This window comes from Camelus ferus, chromosome 11 (genome assembly GCF_009834535.1).
Source record: "Camelus ferus isolate YT-003-E chromosome 11, BCGSAC_Cfer_1.0, whole genome shotgun sequence".
Taxonomy (NCBI): Eukaryota; Metazoa; Chordata; class Mammalia; order Artiodactyla; family Camelidae; genus Camelus; species Camelus ferus.
Window position 1 is genome coordinate 74,924,955 of NC_045706.1, and position 14,351 is coordinate 74,939,305.

Here is a 14,351-nt window from a genome sequence, read left to right on the forward strand (position 1 = left end):
TGCAGGAGGCTTGCAAGCCAGGATGATTTTCTAAAGATGTCTGAGAAATAATCTTTGGCAGACTCTCTATGAATACTCATTTTAGGAAATTTCAGAGTACGAAACAGACAGAATAGAACGCTACTCTTTTAGGATGGCAGAAGTTACCAGTTTCTGAATCCTTAAGATTTTTGCATTCCCAGATCATTTCTCTGGGGTCTTAGGGAGGTAGATCTTCCTGAATGCCCTAAAATACTGGGGGAAGGCAGTCAAGACGTGAGAAAGAAAGGCCTTGGCTTCAAACATGCACATAACAGGTGTTCTTCTTGTGATTGTACATACAGGTATTTCCTATCTTGTTCTCCAGGAAATCCTGAAAAGGCATTTTATAAATAAGACACGATTTTTTCCAACTTGGTAATAATCTCATGGCTATGAAATAAGAGTCATAAATTTTAATGAAAACTCATTTCATAACCAGTTTTGTGAGGTACTTTCTTATCTGCTTATACACTACCAGCAGCAGGAAGAGATGGGAGGGAGTGCAGCATAGTCTAGGACCTGAGCACAGACTCTGGAATCAGAACTGCCTGCCTTTAAGTCGCAGTCCCGCTGTGTGCTGAGTGCACACACGCTGCTCTTTACTTTCCAAGGAAGGTGCTTTTTGCCATGTGAGGACAGAGGGAGGGGAGGAGACAGCAGCTCCTCCTCGGTGGGAAGGTGAAAGCTGATGTCGCTGGGGGCTGTCAGTGGCTGAGAGCGGACTCTCTGCAGGGCATGCTGGGCGTTTCTAGCCATGCCCCTGTGCCTGTGACCTGGCAGCTGCAGCTCTGTTCTGGGTGGCTGTTTGCAGCGCCTTCCCTGGCTTACAAGCAGCCAGTAGTCTACCTGCCGCCTCTTTTCCCTGCAGTCTTTCTACTGCTCCCGGTGGCCCTCCGGCATGGACTCAGGCTGACCCTACAGAGATGCTCTCTCCCTAGGACCCATGGGAAACACTCATGCCATTTTTGGCCAATGTATTCATGCCGGCAAATCCACCCAAATTGTTACTGACCTGAGTCCCTGGACTCTAGAAACTTAAGAGGCCAGACAAGGAATTTAAGTGAGGCTTTATCCAGACTTGAAACCACAAGAGCACGAGGACGCAGGGATGTTATGATGCTGATAAGAAATGCAGAATATTTTTTAAACAATAATAATTTTTCAGTTAACTGCCACATGACTTGCATTTTGTATTCTGACTGGATAAAAGTTTAAAGATTTAATGAGTTATTTAACATTATAGAAAATTGGTTCAGTGAACTAGCACTTCCTTGGTAAGAGCTTAATTCAAAATGTTTTTGTCGTCTTGAAGTTGGACTGCACCTAACCACTGATCTTCTTGTTCCATAAGAGACTAGATACTATTTATTCATTAAGAAATAACATGCCTTCGAGTTTCAGACAGCGTGCAAAGGTGTAGTAAAGACAGTGTCAGATCTAAATGAGCTTAAAATAGGCTAGAAGAAGACTTGCAAACCATTGTATTATATTCACATTTTATTCAAGCTCATGTTTACAGTGCCAACCCTAGTGCCTAATGCATTTACATTAATATTTTTTAAAGTGAAGAAAAATAGAATGGCGAGTGTAAGGTCTTGCTAACTCTCTTCAAGGCCAATTAGCCAGCAATTACGGAGTATTTTAGGGTATGGCATTCTTGTCGGGCATTGAGGAAACAACATTTGTCTTGAGTTTGCTTATGAACCTTGAAGCACCACCCGAAGTTGCCACTGTCATGTTGAGACGTCTGAGAGCAACTGCCGCTGTAGTTGCTTTTCCTTTCTCTTTTTAAAAAGAAAGTAGCTGTAGTATTTAATTTTGAGGGGGCGGGGTAATTAGGTTTATTTATGTATTTATTTTAGTTGTGGTACTGGGGATTGAACTCAGGATCTCGCGCATGCTACTAAGGAGCACGCGCTCTACCACTGAGCTGTACCCACCCCCCCTTATTATTTAACTTTAAAATTAATACATCTTCATTATAAAAATTTAGATAATTAATAAAAAAGAAGGTAGAAACAACTTTTAAATGTAACCATTCTTTTTAGTGTATAACCTTGAAAAATGTTTCTTTGAATTTAAATATAACATTAAATACATGCAAACCATTTCACACACCCACATGCACACACATACACTAGCATCGTGCGTGCCTGTGCAGATCCCTGTCCTGCTAAGACATCAGCCGTGGCCCGATCCCCTGAGGCTTTAGTTAGCTCTGTCCAAGTTCCAATTTCATGGACGGAGACAGGCTTCAGGCTTTCCCTTGGTGTCTGTACATTTTGGGGAGTTGTTCGGTTACACTGTTTCCTGCTTTCATGCTTCTTCATGATTGTCTGTTGTTCCTCTGAGGTTACATAATATCTTGGCCACAAAACGTCACCTCTTCACAGGTTCTTACTGAGCATTTGTGATTGATTTACTTATTTTACAGAATTTATTGTGGCTTCAGGGGGTCTGTGTGCACAGTCGTATCACCAAGCATGCCCCTCTTTCCTCCTCGCTCCACTCAACTCCCCATTTCTGAAGAAGACAGTTTTCCCTTTTGACTCGGGGAGAGCTGTCTCATCCTTATCAAAGTTCCTCAGGGTCTGTTTCTATCCTAGGCTTTTCTCAGGATACATTTCTCAAAAAGTCAGCTCTCGTTCTCTAAGAAATACTCCAAAAACAGTTTCTTCATTCTGTGCATATACTTATGTGGAGTATATACATTTACTTCACAAAAATGGGGCCATTTTCTCAGTATTCCTTTGTAGTGTTTGTTTCCACTGATGTCTGTATTGGGCATCGTTCCTTGGCCGTAACTGCAGACCCTCCCCAGGTTTCAGTGGATGTGAACCACCCTGCTGTGGGACACGCCATCAGTTACTCAGCCCACATGCACGCCTTTCCCGGTGCTTTGCTTTGTAAATGGTGTCGTGATGTACTCCCGTGTATTTCTCTGTATACTCTTATAATACTTGAGAAACTTGCTTTAACTGATTTCTTCATGACTAATTTGCTGAATTATAAGTCACATACCCCGTTTATCTGTAAGAGATCCTCTGCACGTGCACACATACATTCATCATGTTCACGAGGCATTCTGTTTTACTGAGTTAAAATTTTTTGATAAAGAATATATACATTTTTAAAGTTTGTCGAGATCATCATGTTTCATCTTTGACTTATTAACAGATTTCCTAATGCATTTCTGTCTTACTGGAATAATGAACCCTCACTTGAGTTAATGCTGCCAGCTCACTGCTGAATGATTTTCCAATACCATCCTTGTATAAGATTTCTGGATCCATATTCGTAGGTGAGAGTTCCCTCTGGTTTTCTTACATGCACACTCTCTGTTAGGCATTGGCATCAAAGGTATACTGTCTGTAAAATAAGTGGGGAGGTTTTCTTAGTTTCTTTACTTTGAAACACTTTAGTATAGAAATGACTTCTTTCTTAAACATAGAAAAAAATGTTTGGTCTTTGAGACACTTCTCAGTACTACCCATGGTTTGTTATTCTGTTCAGATTTTCTCCTTTGGGTTAATTCTGGGTGAAAAAATACATATTTGGAGACCATCCTTTTTCCTAAATGTTCAAAAATCCACTATAGAGATAAAGTGGCACTGTTTGTAATTCCTTTCTCTCTATAATTTTGTTCTTTTTCTCTTTTCTTCTTGATTAAAATCGTTGTTTAGCTCATATTTAAACAGAGTCCTTAACTATGTTGATCAGTCCTACTATTTCAACTTATTACATAGATCACTTCTACCATTTCCAGTGTATTAATTTCTACTTTTATTGCTATTTGTTTTTTCCAATTCTACTTATTTTTATATTTTCCCCTGTATTTTGAAAGGAATGTTTAGTTAACATTTCTCACCCTCTTACTTAGCACTTAAAGTGTTAATTTTTCTCTGACTACAGTTTTGACCATCTACCATTGTTTGTGTAAGGCAGCATTCCTATTTTTTTTATATTTTCTAGGTATTCTGTAAATGTGATGTTGATTCCCTCGTTGACTAGAAAATTAATTAGGAGAGATTTTAAATGTTTATGTGCTCAAGTTTTATTTTTGTTTCTGCTTTTCTTACTGACCTGAAGTTTCATTACATTGTTGTCAGAAAGCATAAGCCTAGGTACCATTTCTGTTTGCGGTAAATTTAGTGTTTTCTTTGTGACCTACTGTGTGGTTTTCTTAAATATTCCATGGTTTATTAAAACGGCTTATTTGTGCATTATTAGTTTCCTTCAAAAATTACCTTTTCTCTAACATTTGACCTCTAGAAAATATTTAATATCTTGCATTTTAAAATAAAAAGGTAGAGTTAAAGGAATGGGTTAAATTTTAAACAAATGAAATTCAGTGAAGATTCCAAAACTTCATCATGTACTTTCCCCCAGTTGCTGTTGTTCTAAGTCAGGAACAGATATTCTTACATGTTAAAATTAGAAATCCCACTGAGCATATAGGACTCCTCATTCCTCCACTACACCTCATCCTTGACTCCCTTGTCCGTGTGTGTGTGTGTGTGTGTGTGTGTGTGTGTGTGTGTGTGTGTGTAGCTGGCTTTTGTTGGGGGCTGCTGGTCCCAGAGCTGGAGAGCCAAAGTAATTCAGTGCATCATCTTTTAATATTTGTACAGATGTTGCAGGGACTCTGTTTACAAAAGAGCTTTTCTTACGCTGTTGTAAGAACCGAAACCTTCCTGTCCTTTCTGTCGTTATTTCTTTTCTTCCTCTCAGGTCAGATAACAACTTTTTGGGGAGGAAGGAGGAAATGTGAAGGGAGTCTTTAAGCCTGATTGAACTCCGTAGCTATTGGGTCTCTTCTGTTTTGCTGTTAACGAGATAAACGGGGTATTCTCAAATCTCAGGTTTTCAAACTGCTCCCTAGCACCAGCAGATTTTAAATGGCGATTTTTCTTACAGCAACAGCTTTTTCACATTAAGCATCATATTTTATAAAAATCTCACCAGCCTTTTATAAACAATTACATTCTTTCTGGACAATCTTGTGGATGTACAAGTAGAATTTATGTAAGACATCACATTTGCTTTGAAAGAATGGAATGATTTAGAAACAAGTTTTAACTGGAGTGTATTAGTTGGATTGAAAGTTCAGAAGGGTCACAGGAATTTCACGTAAGATGGGTTCTTTGGTCAAAGAAGTGCAGGAAACACTAGGTTAAGCAAAGGTTAGAGGAGGTGGCTTGACTGCAGGAGTTACTTCTTAGGGTCTTTAGTGTGCATTGTGAATTTTTACCTGGAAAAAAGAGATACGGGGGAAAAGGTTTTCACACTTGTTAGCCACTGGCCCTCCGAGCCTCTTTTCCCTGTAACATTTAATTACATCTCTTTATATGTCTGTTATAGTTACTAGTCATACCTAGTAGTATTTTGTGCTGCATGTTCAGGAGAACTGGTGTTCCCTTAACTTCTTCATTACACAGGTGAGAAAATTGAGCTCTAGGGAAATTAAATAATTTAGTCTCCCAGCTGACTAAAAGCAGTGTGAGGACCCAAATGAGGAAATCCCCAGCGCACTGGCTCCCACTGCCCTCCAGTATTTCTTCCCAGTATGGAGTGTAGTGTTCTCAAAGCACGTTCCTTCTAATAAGCAATGTTTCTTCAGTTCTCATTAATGAATATCAGTCCTTTTTTTTAAATGTCTCAATTGTGTGTATGTATGTATGTGTGTATTTGTATAAATGTTTTAGGTATAAAGTAAAGGTATTTTGTTTTTGAACCAACACTTTCCAGCTACTATTAGCTTACCTTGCATTTTGAACTAGAAAGTTATGTAACTGAAATCTGCTTTTTTCGTTTTGCAGCGGCTCTAATTAGAGGAAATCGTAAAAACTGTGCTCAGTTTTCTGGCTCCCTCGACTGGTTGATCAGCCGATTGGAAAGACTGGAAGCTTCTTCCGGTATGTTTTCCAGTTACCTCCTTATTTTGTTATATTATTCCCGTTTTCTTCTGTTTTGTGTCCTTTCAGGCATAAAAACAAACTGAGATTCAGTGCAGTATGGATGTTTTCCCTTTAATAGGTTAAAACGTTTACTGACTGATGAAATCATTGGCATTTTCCTGAGGTGTTTCTAGCAATCTGACCATATCCTCTTATTTGCATTTTTAAAAAGAATGAAGTCTTGAAACCCACTACGAGGTCAGAATTCCCATTCTTTTTCAGATCAGTTACTCCGCATGCAGTGTGAATGCAGTATACAAATAAAAGGATTGGTCTGGGTGAACTGTTTTTGCTTTTGTTTTTGTTTTAGTTTTAGTTTAAGTAAATGGAATTTTTTTTAAAAGGATTGATTTGGAATTCCCATTTTTAACTTGTGTTCAAATGATTACTTGGCCTGATTTCGGAAAAAAATTTAGCTTTCCAAATCGTATAGCACAGTAGTTTTATATTAAAGGGGTTTAGTAAATACTAATAAACATCGTTATGAAATATCTAAAGGCAACAAGTCTGATGCATCTGTGTCTAACAAGCAGTGTTACTTTACGCTGGCGTTGTGGGGATGTGCATGTGGCTACCAAGCCTGCCTGAGCTCTGGGGCTCTGCAGGTGCCTCGGGGGCGCCCCAGGCTGAGTCAGTTGCTCCCCCATCTGTCAGCATAGCATTCCACAGCGCACTTCCACAGCACTGATGTCCCTTTTAGTTGCTTACTTTTCCTTTCCGTCTCCTGCACTGGTAATGAATTCCTTGAAGGTAGGAGTCTGGTTTTATTCATCTTCGTAGTCTCTGGACCTGCCATACCATCCGGCACCTAGTAGATGCTTCATGGTATTTGCTGAATGAGTGCAGTAATGAGTGTTTGAATTCACTTCAGAAAATACCTGTCAGTACAGAAATAATTCCATGATTTTCGCATAAAGACCCAGTTATGGACAGATTTGTTGGAATCAAGTGAAGATGGAAAGAAGAACAGATGGTTGTGGTCAAAGGAGGTTACTTTTAAGTCACAGCGAAATTTCAGAGTTTAAGATGTTAGGAACCTAAAGTTAAGAGAAATTTGAGTAACAATGAGTTCTAAGGCATTGCTGGGTTGTTGGGCGGCAACAGGAGAAAAGGAGATTGTTGAGATAAAAAAGCACAGGAATTATGAGATGAGGATTCTCAGGGCATCACAGTGTGACTGAGACAACTGTGAATCAGTGCAGAATGCACTGAATAAGGAGAAACTGAGTAGCTACTGGGAGGAAGTGATCAGATTAGTGCTAACAGAATGATGGTAGAGATGCAAAAATGGATCAGTTCTTGGGCCAAAGCATCTAGAATTGTTGGCAAGCTCCAGTAGATATAAAAAAAAGTGTGCTGGTCCCTTTCCCTGGCCCAGGAAGTATCTAGAAAGAGAGAGGAAGAGAGCAGCCTTCAGAATGGACAAACGCTGGACAAATCAGCTGCTTCACTTAAAAAAAAAAAAAAGCACAGCAAAAATGCTTAAAGGAGAAGAGGAGAGAGAGAAGGAAAGAGCAGAGCTGAGCGTTCTTCAGGCTCAGCCACTCAGAGTCCAGAGTTTAGTCTGAAGCACAATTCCACTGGCTGCAAATCGCTACCTGCTGTCATCCTGTCCCCATCCAGCTGTCGCCCAGGCAGTTCTACCTCAAGTAGCAGCCCTGTGCTTGGAGGAAGCAGAGTGAAATTCTGAGTAGGAAGGACCCTTAGAGGATGCTTAAGGTAACATTCTCACTGACAGAGGAATAAATCGAGGCATAGAACATTGAAATTACCACTTTGAGATGCTAGAATTAACTTCTGTAGCCAAGACGAAAACCAGCTCCCTCGTGTCAGGCTTGAAATATGTCCACTGTACCTTGTAGCCTCCGAGTTTTTAAGTATCTAAAATATTTCTCACCAAACAGTTTTCTCTACTGTAGTTACATTTATGCTTTTTGTGAATGGCTTTTTATCCTAGAGGAAGTAGAATGTTGCTTAGTTCTTAAAAGAGACAGTATCAGTAATGATAGGCATCTATGATGCACACACACAGTAAAAGTGAAAATGTATTTCAGTTGTGCTTCACTGTTTACTTAGCGCTTCCATAGGCATCATCTGATCTTCTGTCTGATCTGAGGCTGTGGACCACACCCTACTCTGCTCAGTCCCCCAGCTGTGTGAGTAGCTTGGATGTGTCTGTCTGAGCAGCAGAGCAGAGGGGGGCTCTACAGGCTCTCAGTGCCCTCGGAAAAGGGCAGTGGGCACAGCTCAAAATAAAGCCCTGCAGACTTAGGGAGAGATCGACGAGGGCATGAAGACAGTCAGCAGAGGGGTGTGCTGATGAAGCAGCTCACCTCACCTCGGGGTCCACCAGAAGTAGAAGGGCGGGCTGATTCAGGACCTGAGTGGGCATGAGATAAGGTGGAGGAGGAAGGGTCCAGAGAGGGCATGTTAATAAGAAGTTACCCCATAGTGTCTGGAACTATTTTATTGGGGGAAATTCTGCAGAGAACACGTGCCTTAGCGACATCCCACCTGCAGGGTGAGGGAGTCGGGAGTGTTTGTAACCAACTTCCCTTCTGTCGTTGGGGTGGTGCTGCTCCCAGGGGCTTTCATTCTGGGACTCCTCCAGCTGCCACTGTGGGCAGAGCAAATCCTGAAGCAAAGGGATGCAGGAGCTGGCAGTCGGGAGTCTGCAGTGACCCTTGCCAGGGGCGGGAATGGGAGTTACAGCAGGGCCCGGCAGTGTCTGCACCCCGCCAGCTGCTGGTTCACTACATGACAGACAGCCTCAGAATGGGCAGCTGGGCTTCCTTTCCACATTCTGCATCATCTGAAGTCGACCGTATATATCACCACTGCATGAGGCCCTTTTTAGACTCTCTGACCAGTTTAGAAGAGCAGCCACTGTGGATTTCTTGGGAGGAAAAAGCGGAAGTTAGACATTGTCCCAGACTTCATGTGGACTATGTCTGGGCCAAATTTAACTGAAAAGACAAAAGAGTTGTATGAGCAAGAACTGTTGATTGAGTTGATGTATTTCTGAAGACTGGGTGTTTCCTTAGGATGGTTTTAGCCAAGCTTTAAAAATACAAGCTTAAACTTTTTTCTTTGAGAATCTGACCATAAATGTTACGTACTGTTGCAATTTCAAGGTCTTACTCAGTGAATTTATAATTTAATTTTCAAATCATCTCTAATCAGCTGTTGCCCTTAAAATGTTAAACACTGTTTCTCTGTCTCACTTTTCACCTAAGGTTTCGAGCATACGTCAGGATAATTTAAATATACACACAATGTGGTAGATCTAGCAAGTCTTTATTGTTTGAAAATGACTCTTTCGGCATTTCCAATTTGTTTTCCTTTAGGAATTTCTTACTATAAAAAATAAAAGCTGTTTATTCCAACAGCTAAAATTAAAAACAGTTTTCTCTGACTTTTTATTGTCAGAATTAGAGCTCTTTTCAACTAAGTGTTTATTTGTTGGATCTGACCTGGCCCCATTGAAAAAAAGTTTTAATGTTAAACCCCAAACTCTGAAAGCCTTCTATTGCAATAGGCTGAATATGAGAAAAATCAGAGATATATTTTCGTATTGTCATTCTTACAATTTACAGTCTGCATTGTTCTTTCCAAAAGTCTAATTTTTAATCTTTCCTGATTCATTGAGGTTAATGAATATTTGTTCATGAATGTTTATTTACAAAAAGAATGTATTTTTCTTGATCTTCTACCTGTTTTCTTGGTAATGATTATATTTCATAGCAGAGATTGGCAAACGTTTCCTGTAAAAGGCCAGATAATAAATCTTAGGCCCTGTGGACCAGAGGGCTTTGCTGCTGCAACCACTCAGCTCTGCCTTTTTAATGCAAAAGCACCATTCCTAGATTCCTCTTGTTTTGCTGACTAAGAAACATTTTCTACTGTGAACTCCAGGAGAGTGTGTAATGATCTCTACTGGTTAGGATGCAGTGTTGCAGGGTCGTACTTTTAGTGGCAAGAAGATACGTGAGCGAGCGGGCATGTACGCACAGTACAGCTTTATTTATAAATACAGGCGTCCGTGTGTTCTGTAATGATAAGTTCGGGGAGAAAACAAACATTAATCCCACATCAGGATAACATAGGATGTTGTCTGTGAAAATGCTTTTCCCATTCTGTTATTTTAGTTTATTAGCTTGGAATTAATGAGTCTATTTTATTGCTTACCTTCTTAATCATAGCAGAAATAGTTTCCTTACCTTTATATAAAAGTCATCTTTAACTTACCCATCAACCTCTAGTATTATCATTATCTGCTATCTTTAATTTTTAACGGGCACAATTGTTGAAACACAGCAACATATTTCGAACCACACCGGAAACTTACCTTTATACATTTGTATTTCAAAGAATTAAGTCATTGGTTAAGAAAGTAACATTAACAGCTCTTGTCTTGTAACGGGGTGGGGTCTGGATGAAGCGTGGACTGTGACAGCTGAAGCGAATTACCTCTGTGCTCTGCCGTCTGTAAGCCTGAGCGCTTTACTTTACACTTACCTGCTAAGAAAGTGAGCTCCGTTTGGAAGGTGTAAACCTTTCTGCAAGGTTCCTCTGGGCCCCTTCTCAATACCGCACTCTCCGACAGACGTTGTGTTTTATGAATGTTACGTTTAATTGATACACATGAACTCCATTCTCATTGCTGACAAGGCAGGCTTGCTCTGAAAAAATACACACGTACCCATTTAGCTTTCCAAGTTCACACTAAAAATTCAGGTAATGAGATTTATTTTCTAATCCTTTTTTAAGCTTTAAAAAAGGATCTGTTCCATTTTATCTTCTCTGATAGCTGATACCTAGGAATATCACCATTCTTACTCAGTTTCATATACTGTATATTTCTACTTATTTTTGTGTTGCTTTGTGTATTTCTCTTGTTCTGCAAACCAAGAAACATTTCCTACTATAACCCTCCAGGAGAATGTCATGATCTCCATGGGTTGGGATGCATTGTTGCAGGGTTAGATGTTCGGTGTCCAGAAGCTTCTTAAGTGGCCCTATGCCACCTGTCCCAGCCCCTGTTTGGTCTGGACCCCAGGCACATCAGGTGTGCCTGCCATTCAAGACTTCGCTCAGCACTTTAGCACCCTACTTTGCTGTCTGGAGAACAATCACGAATGAGTTCTCTAAGGCCCCACTTAATTGCTGCTTTCTTTCATATGTCTACCTGCATAATTACCTGCTCAGTCAGCTGAACACTGTGTCTTTGCCTCGTTCTCATTCATACCAACATCTCTGATCATCAGCCCTGCCTCCCAAACACCACCTGCCCCTATCACAGTGTCCTACGACAAATGCATCGAGCTCATGAGTATTGTACTATGTTCATTCAACACCTGAACAAATGCATAAAGAAGAGGAAAGACACTGATTGTTGTAGGTGCTTAACTATATTCTTCCCCTCTTTTTCTTTTCTTCTTTAGGTATTCTTGAAGTTTTACACTGTGTGTTAGTAGAAAGTCCAGAAGCTCTAAATATTATTAAAGAAGGGCATATTAAATCCATTATCTCACTTTTAGACAAGCATGGAAGAAATCACAAGGTAAGGGAACTATTTTATGGCCAGAAATGAATTCTGGAATAACTTAAAAAATATTTTTGAAAAAAAATCATTTTTAAAAGGGGTGTCAAATTTTGGGGGAGTGTTTTCTACCTTTTAACTTTAGTCAGGTCACACTGCTTCGTGTCTGTTCATGTCATCAACGGGAGGACGAGTGGTCCCCGATCTGTGTGTGAAGGAGAGGCGTGAACGCAGTGGGCGCTGCTGCCATGTGTGAAATGACTGGGTCAGTGGTACCTGGAGGGGATTGTTTGTGTCTGTGGGAGTTTTACCTGAAAGCAGTTTCTCTTTTCAGGTCCTTGATGTCTTATGTTCTCTCTGTGTTTGCCATGGGGTAGCAGTCCGTTCTAACCAGCATCTCATCTGTGACAATCTCCTGCCAGGAAGAGACCTGCTGTTGCAGACCCGCCTCGTGAACCATGTCAGCAGGTCGGTTCAGATAGACGACATCACCAAATTGGTAGCATAACAAACAATGCATGTTCCAGCTTTGTAGCAGAAACTTCTTACGTTCTATTTTGTTTTATTAGCGTCTTTTCCGTGTTTCCCCAGTGAATAGTATAAGAATTTTTCTACCAAATAGATGAACAAAGCGAAGTTCACATGTGTTACCAAAAAATGTCTAAGAGCTCTCCTTCACATTCGTGTATAGCTGAGGTACCGCTGTCGTCTTCAGGAGCAGATTGACCGTCATACAGGGGTACACTTGTGTAGACTTACATTTTACACCTGCTTAGAATGTAACTGAAAACACAGTATCCTTCAGTGCCAATGATGAAGTGCCTGGTACGTATAATAAAGGTCTTGAATTCAAATATCCACAATACAATAAATTCCACAAGTAAGCAATGAAACTGTATTTTCAGGTAGGTCTACCTTCCAAGGTGTCAGACATTCATTGAGTACATGTGCCAGACACAGTGCTCAGGGCTTGACAAGCATTCTACACTGTGTCTGCACAGACTGTTACTGGGAGCCATACTTTACAGATTACGGTGTTGGAACTGGAAACAGAACTCATGTCTAACTCCAAAGACGGAGCTCTTCACCATCATGTCACATTATCTTCTGGGAACAAGATCATCATCAGCATAGAATGCAGCTTATGATTAAGAAAATGTTGTGTGTGATAGTGATAACTTTGATACACTGTGTTTGGCAGCTGTTCAGGAAATACTTCCTACTTCACTCTGTTTCAAACAAAAATGTACGGTTTGGTGTGTATTTTTATGATGTGTTTTTTAAACAGGATTGATTTGACTTCCTTTGTGGTTCTTTGTATAATAGGCCTGCTCTTCATGAGCTTTATTTCCTGAGACCTTCATGCATCCCTGATATTAACTCAAAGTCCCTTCATAAAATGCAATTAAATATAACTAGCTAGAAATCCTTCTTTTCACAGCGAGTCATAGAGAACAACAAAGGTGACTGATCACCTTGGTTTTGTCACTGAAAATATGGCTTTCTTCAGCCTTATACCCTGTGGGACACAAAGTTTAGCTTAGAAGGTGCCTCTGTGTCCTTGACTGACAATAACTGCATTGATTCTCAGAGTCTTCTCTGCCATCCTGAGTGCCTCAGCTTAAACATGATTAATGTTTAAAAGGAGCTGAAGTGCAATTAAGAAACAATAGTATCAGATCCTTAAGTGACGTCGCCAAGTAATCCAGAAGGCAGACACCACTCCCTGAACGTTGCCTGTAAGGCTGGCTGTCATGCATCCTGCCTCGGTGATCGTTTCAATAATTTGTTTTACTTAAGGAAACACACATTTTACTTGTTGCGTCTTTGCAAAGCAGGACTCCTGTTCAGAATAGCACAATGTAGATTAAAATGATGAAAGGTTTATTTGGACTTTCTCATATGCTCTTCCCATCTCTTTAAAGCATGAGGCCCAATATTTTCCTGGGTGTCAGTGAAGGGTCTGCCCAGTATAAGAAGTGGTACTATGAGTTGATGGTCGACCACACCGAGCCGTTCGTGACCGCTGAAGCCACTCATCTGCGCGTGGGCTGGGCGTCCACGGAAGGCTACTCCCCCTACCCTGGAGGGGGCGAAGAGTGGGGAGGCAATGGTGTTGGAGATGATCTCTTTTCCTATGGATTTGATGGCCTTCACCTCTGGTCAGGTAAGTGTATCTGGCTTCTTTCACGGTGTTCTGGAAGGAAATCTTACGCCCTCACCTCCCAGTCCTGAAAGTGCTTGATGCTGCTTCTGTCAGATACACTTGTGATTCAGAAATCTAACACTGACGTGATGAGTGAGAGGGTGGAGTGAAGCAGAATTTCACTAGGGGAGAAAGAAACCTTGTACAATTATAGTACATTTCCAAAAGACTTGGTTTTGATTGCCGATGAGCGGTATGTTTCAGAAGTAGTGTTCTGATCCGTGAATCAACCGGAAAAACATAAGCATTTACTACTTACTTTAATTCATATGTATGAAGCTTAACTTCTGATATAAAAAGGAACCAAAAACAAATCATGGAAAATAATTGGAATGAATAGACTTAGTTCCACCTCCTGGTAGATAATATAATGTCAAGAATTGGTAATTTGTAAAGTGTATTGTGAGGAGTCAGTTCGTAATCAGATGACGCTTTGTTTCACAGGCGTGAAACTGTCTGAAAATAAGTGTATGGGGGGAAGGTGGAGCTCGGAGGTAGAGCTCATGCTTAGCATGCACGAGGTCATGGGCTTAATTCCCAGTCCCTCCATTAAAAACAAAAAATGTGTAGTTCATTTCACTAGCTGCCAACACTAAGCTTTGATGGTTGAGCATACATTTAAAAT

The 14,351-nt window shown here is 40.5% G+C and overlaps 1 protein-coding gene across 1 annotated transcript in view; it reads left to right on the forward strand.

The window, feature by feature from the left end:
• Window positions 1-14,351, forward strand: part of RYR2 (ryanodine receptor 2) — a 543,213-nt gene that overhangs the window by 276,025 nt on the left and 252,837 nt on the right. Inside the window, exons 17-20 of the mRNA XM_032491926.1 lie at window positions 5,841-5,936; window positions 11,423-11,541; window positions 11,855-11,988; window positions 13,446-13,687. Of these exons, the coding sequence (XP_032347817.1) occupies window positions 5,841-5,936; window positions 11,423-11,541; window positions 11,855-11,988; window positions 13,446-13,687 (591 nt within the window). The remainder of the gene's footprint in view (window positions 1-5,840; window positions 5,937-11,422; window positions 11,542-11,854; window positions 11,989-13,445; window positions 13,688-14,351) is intronic.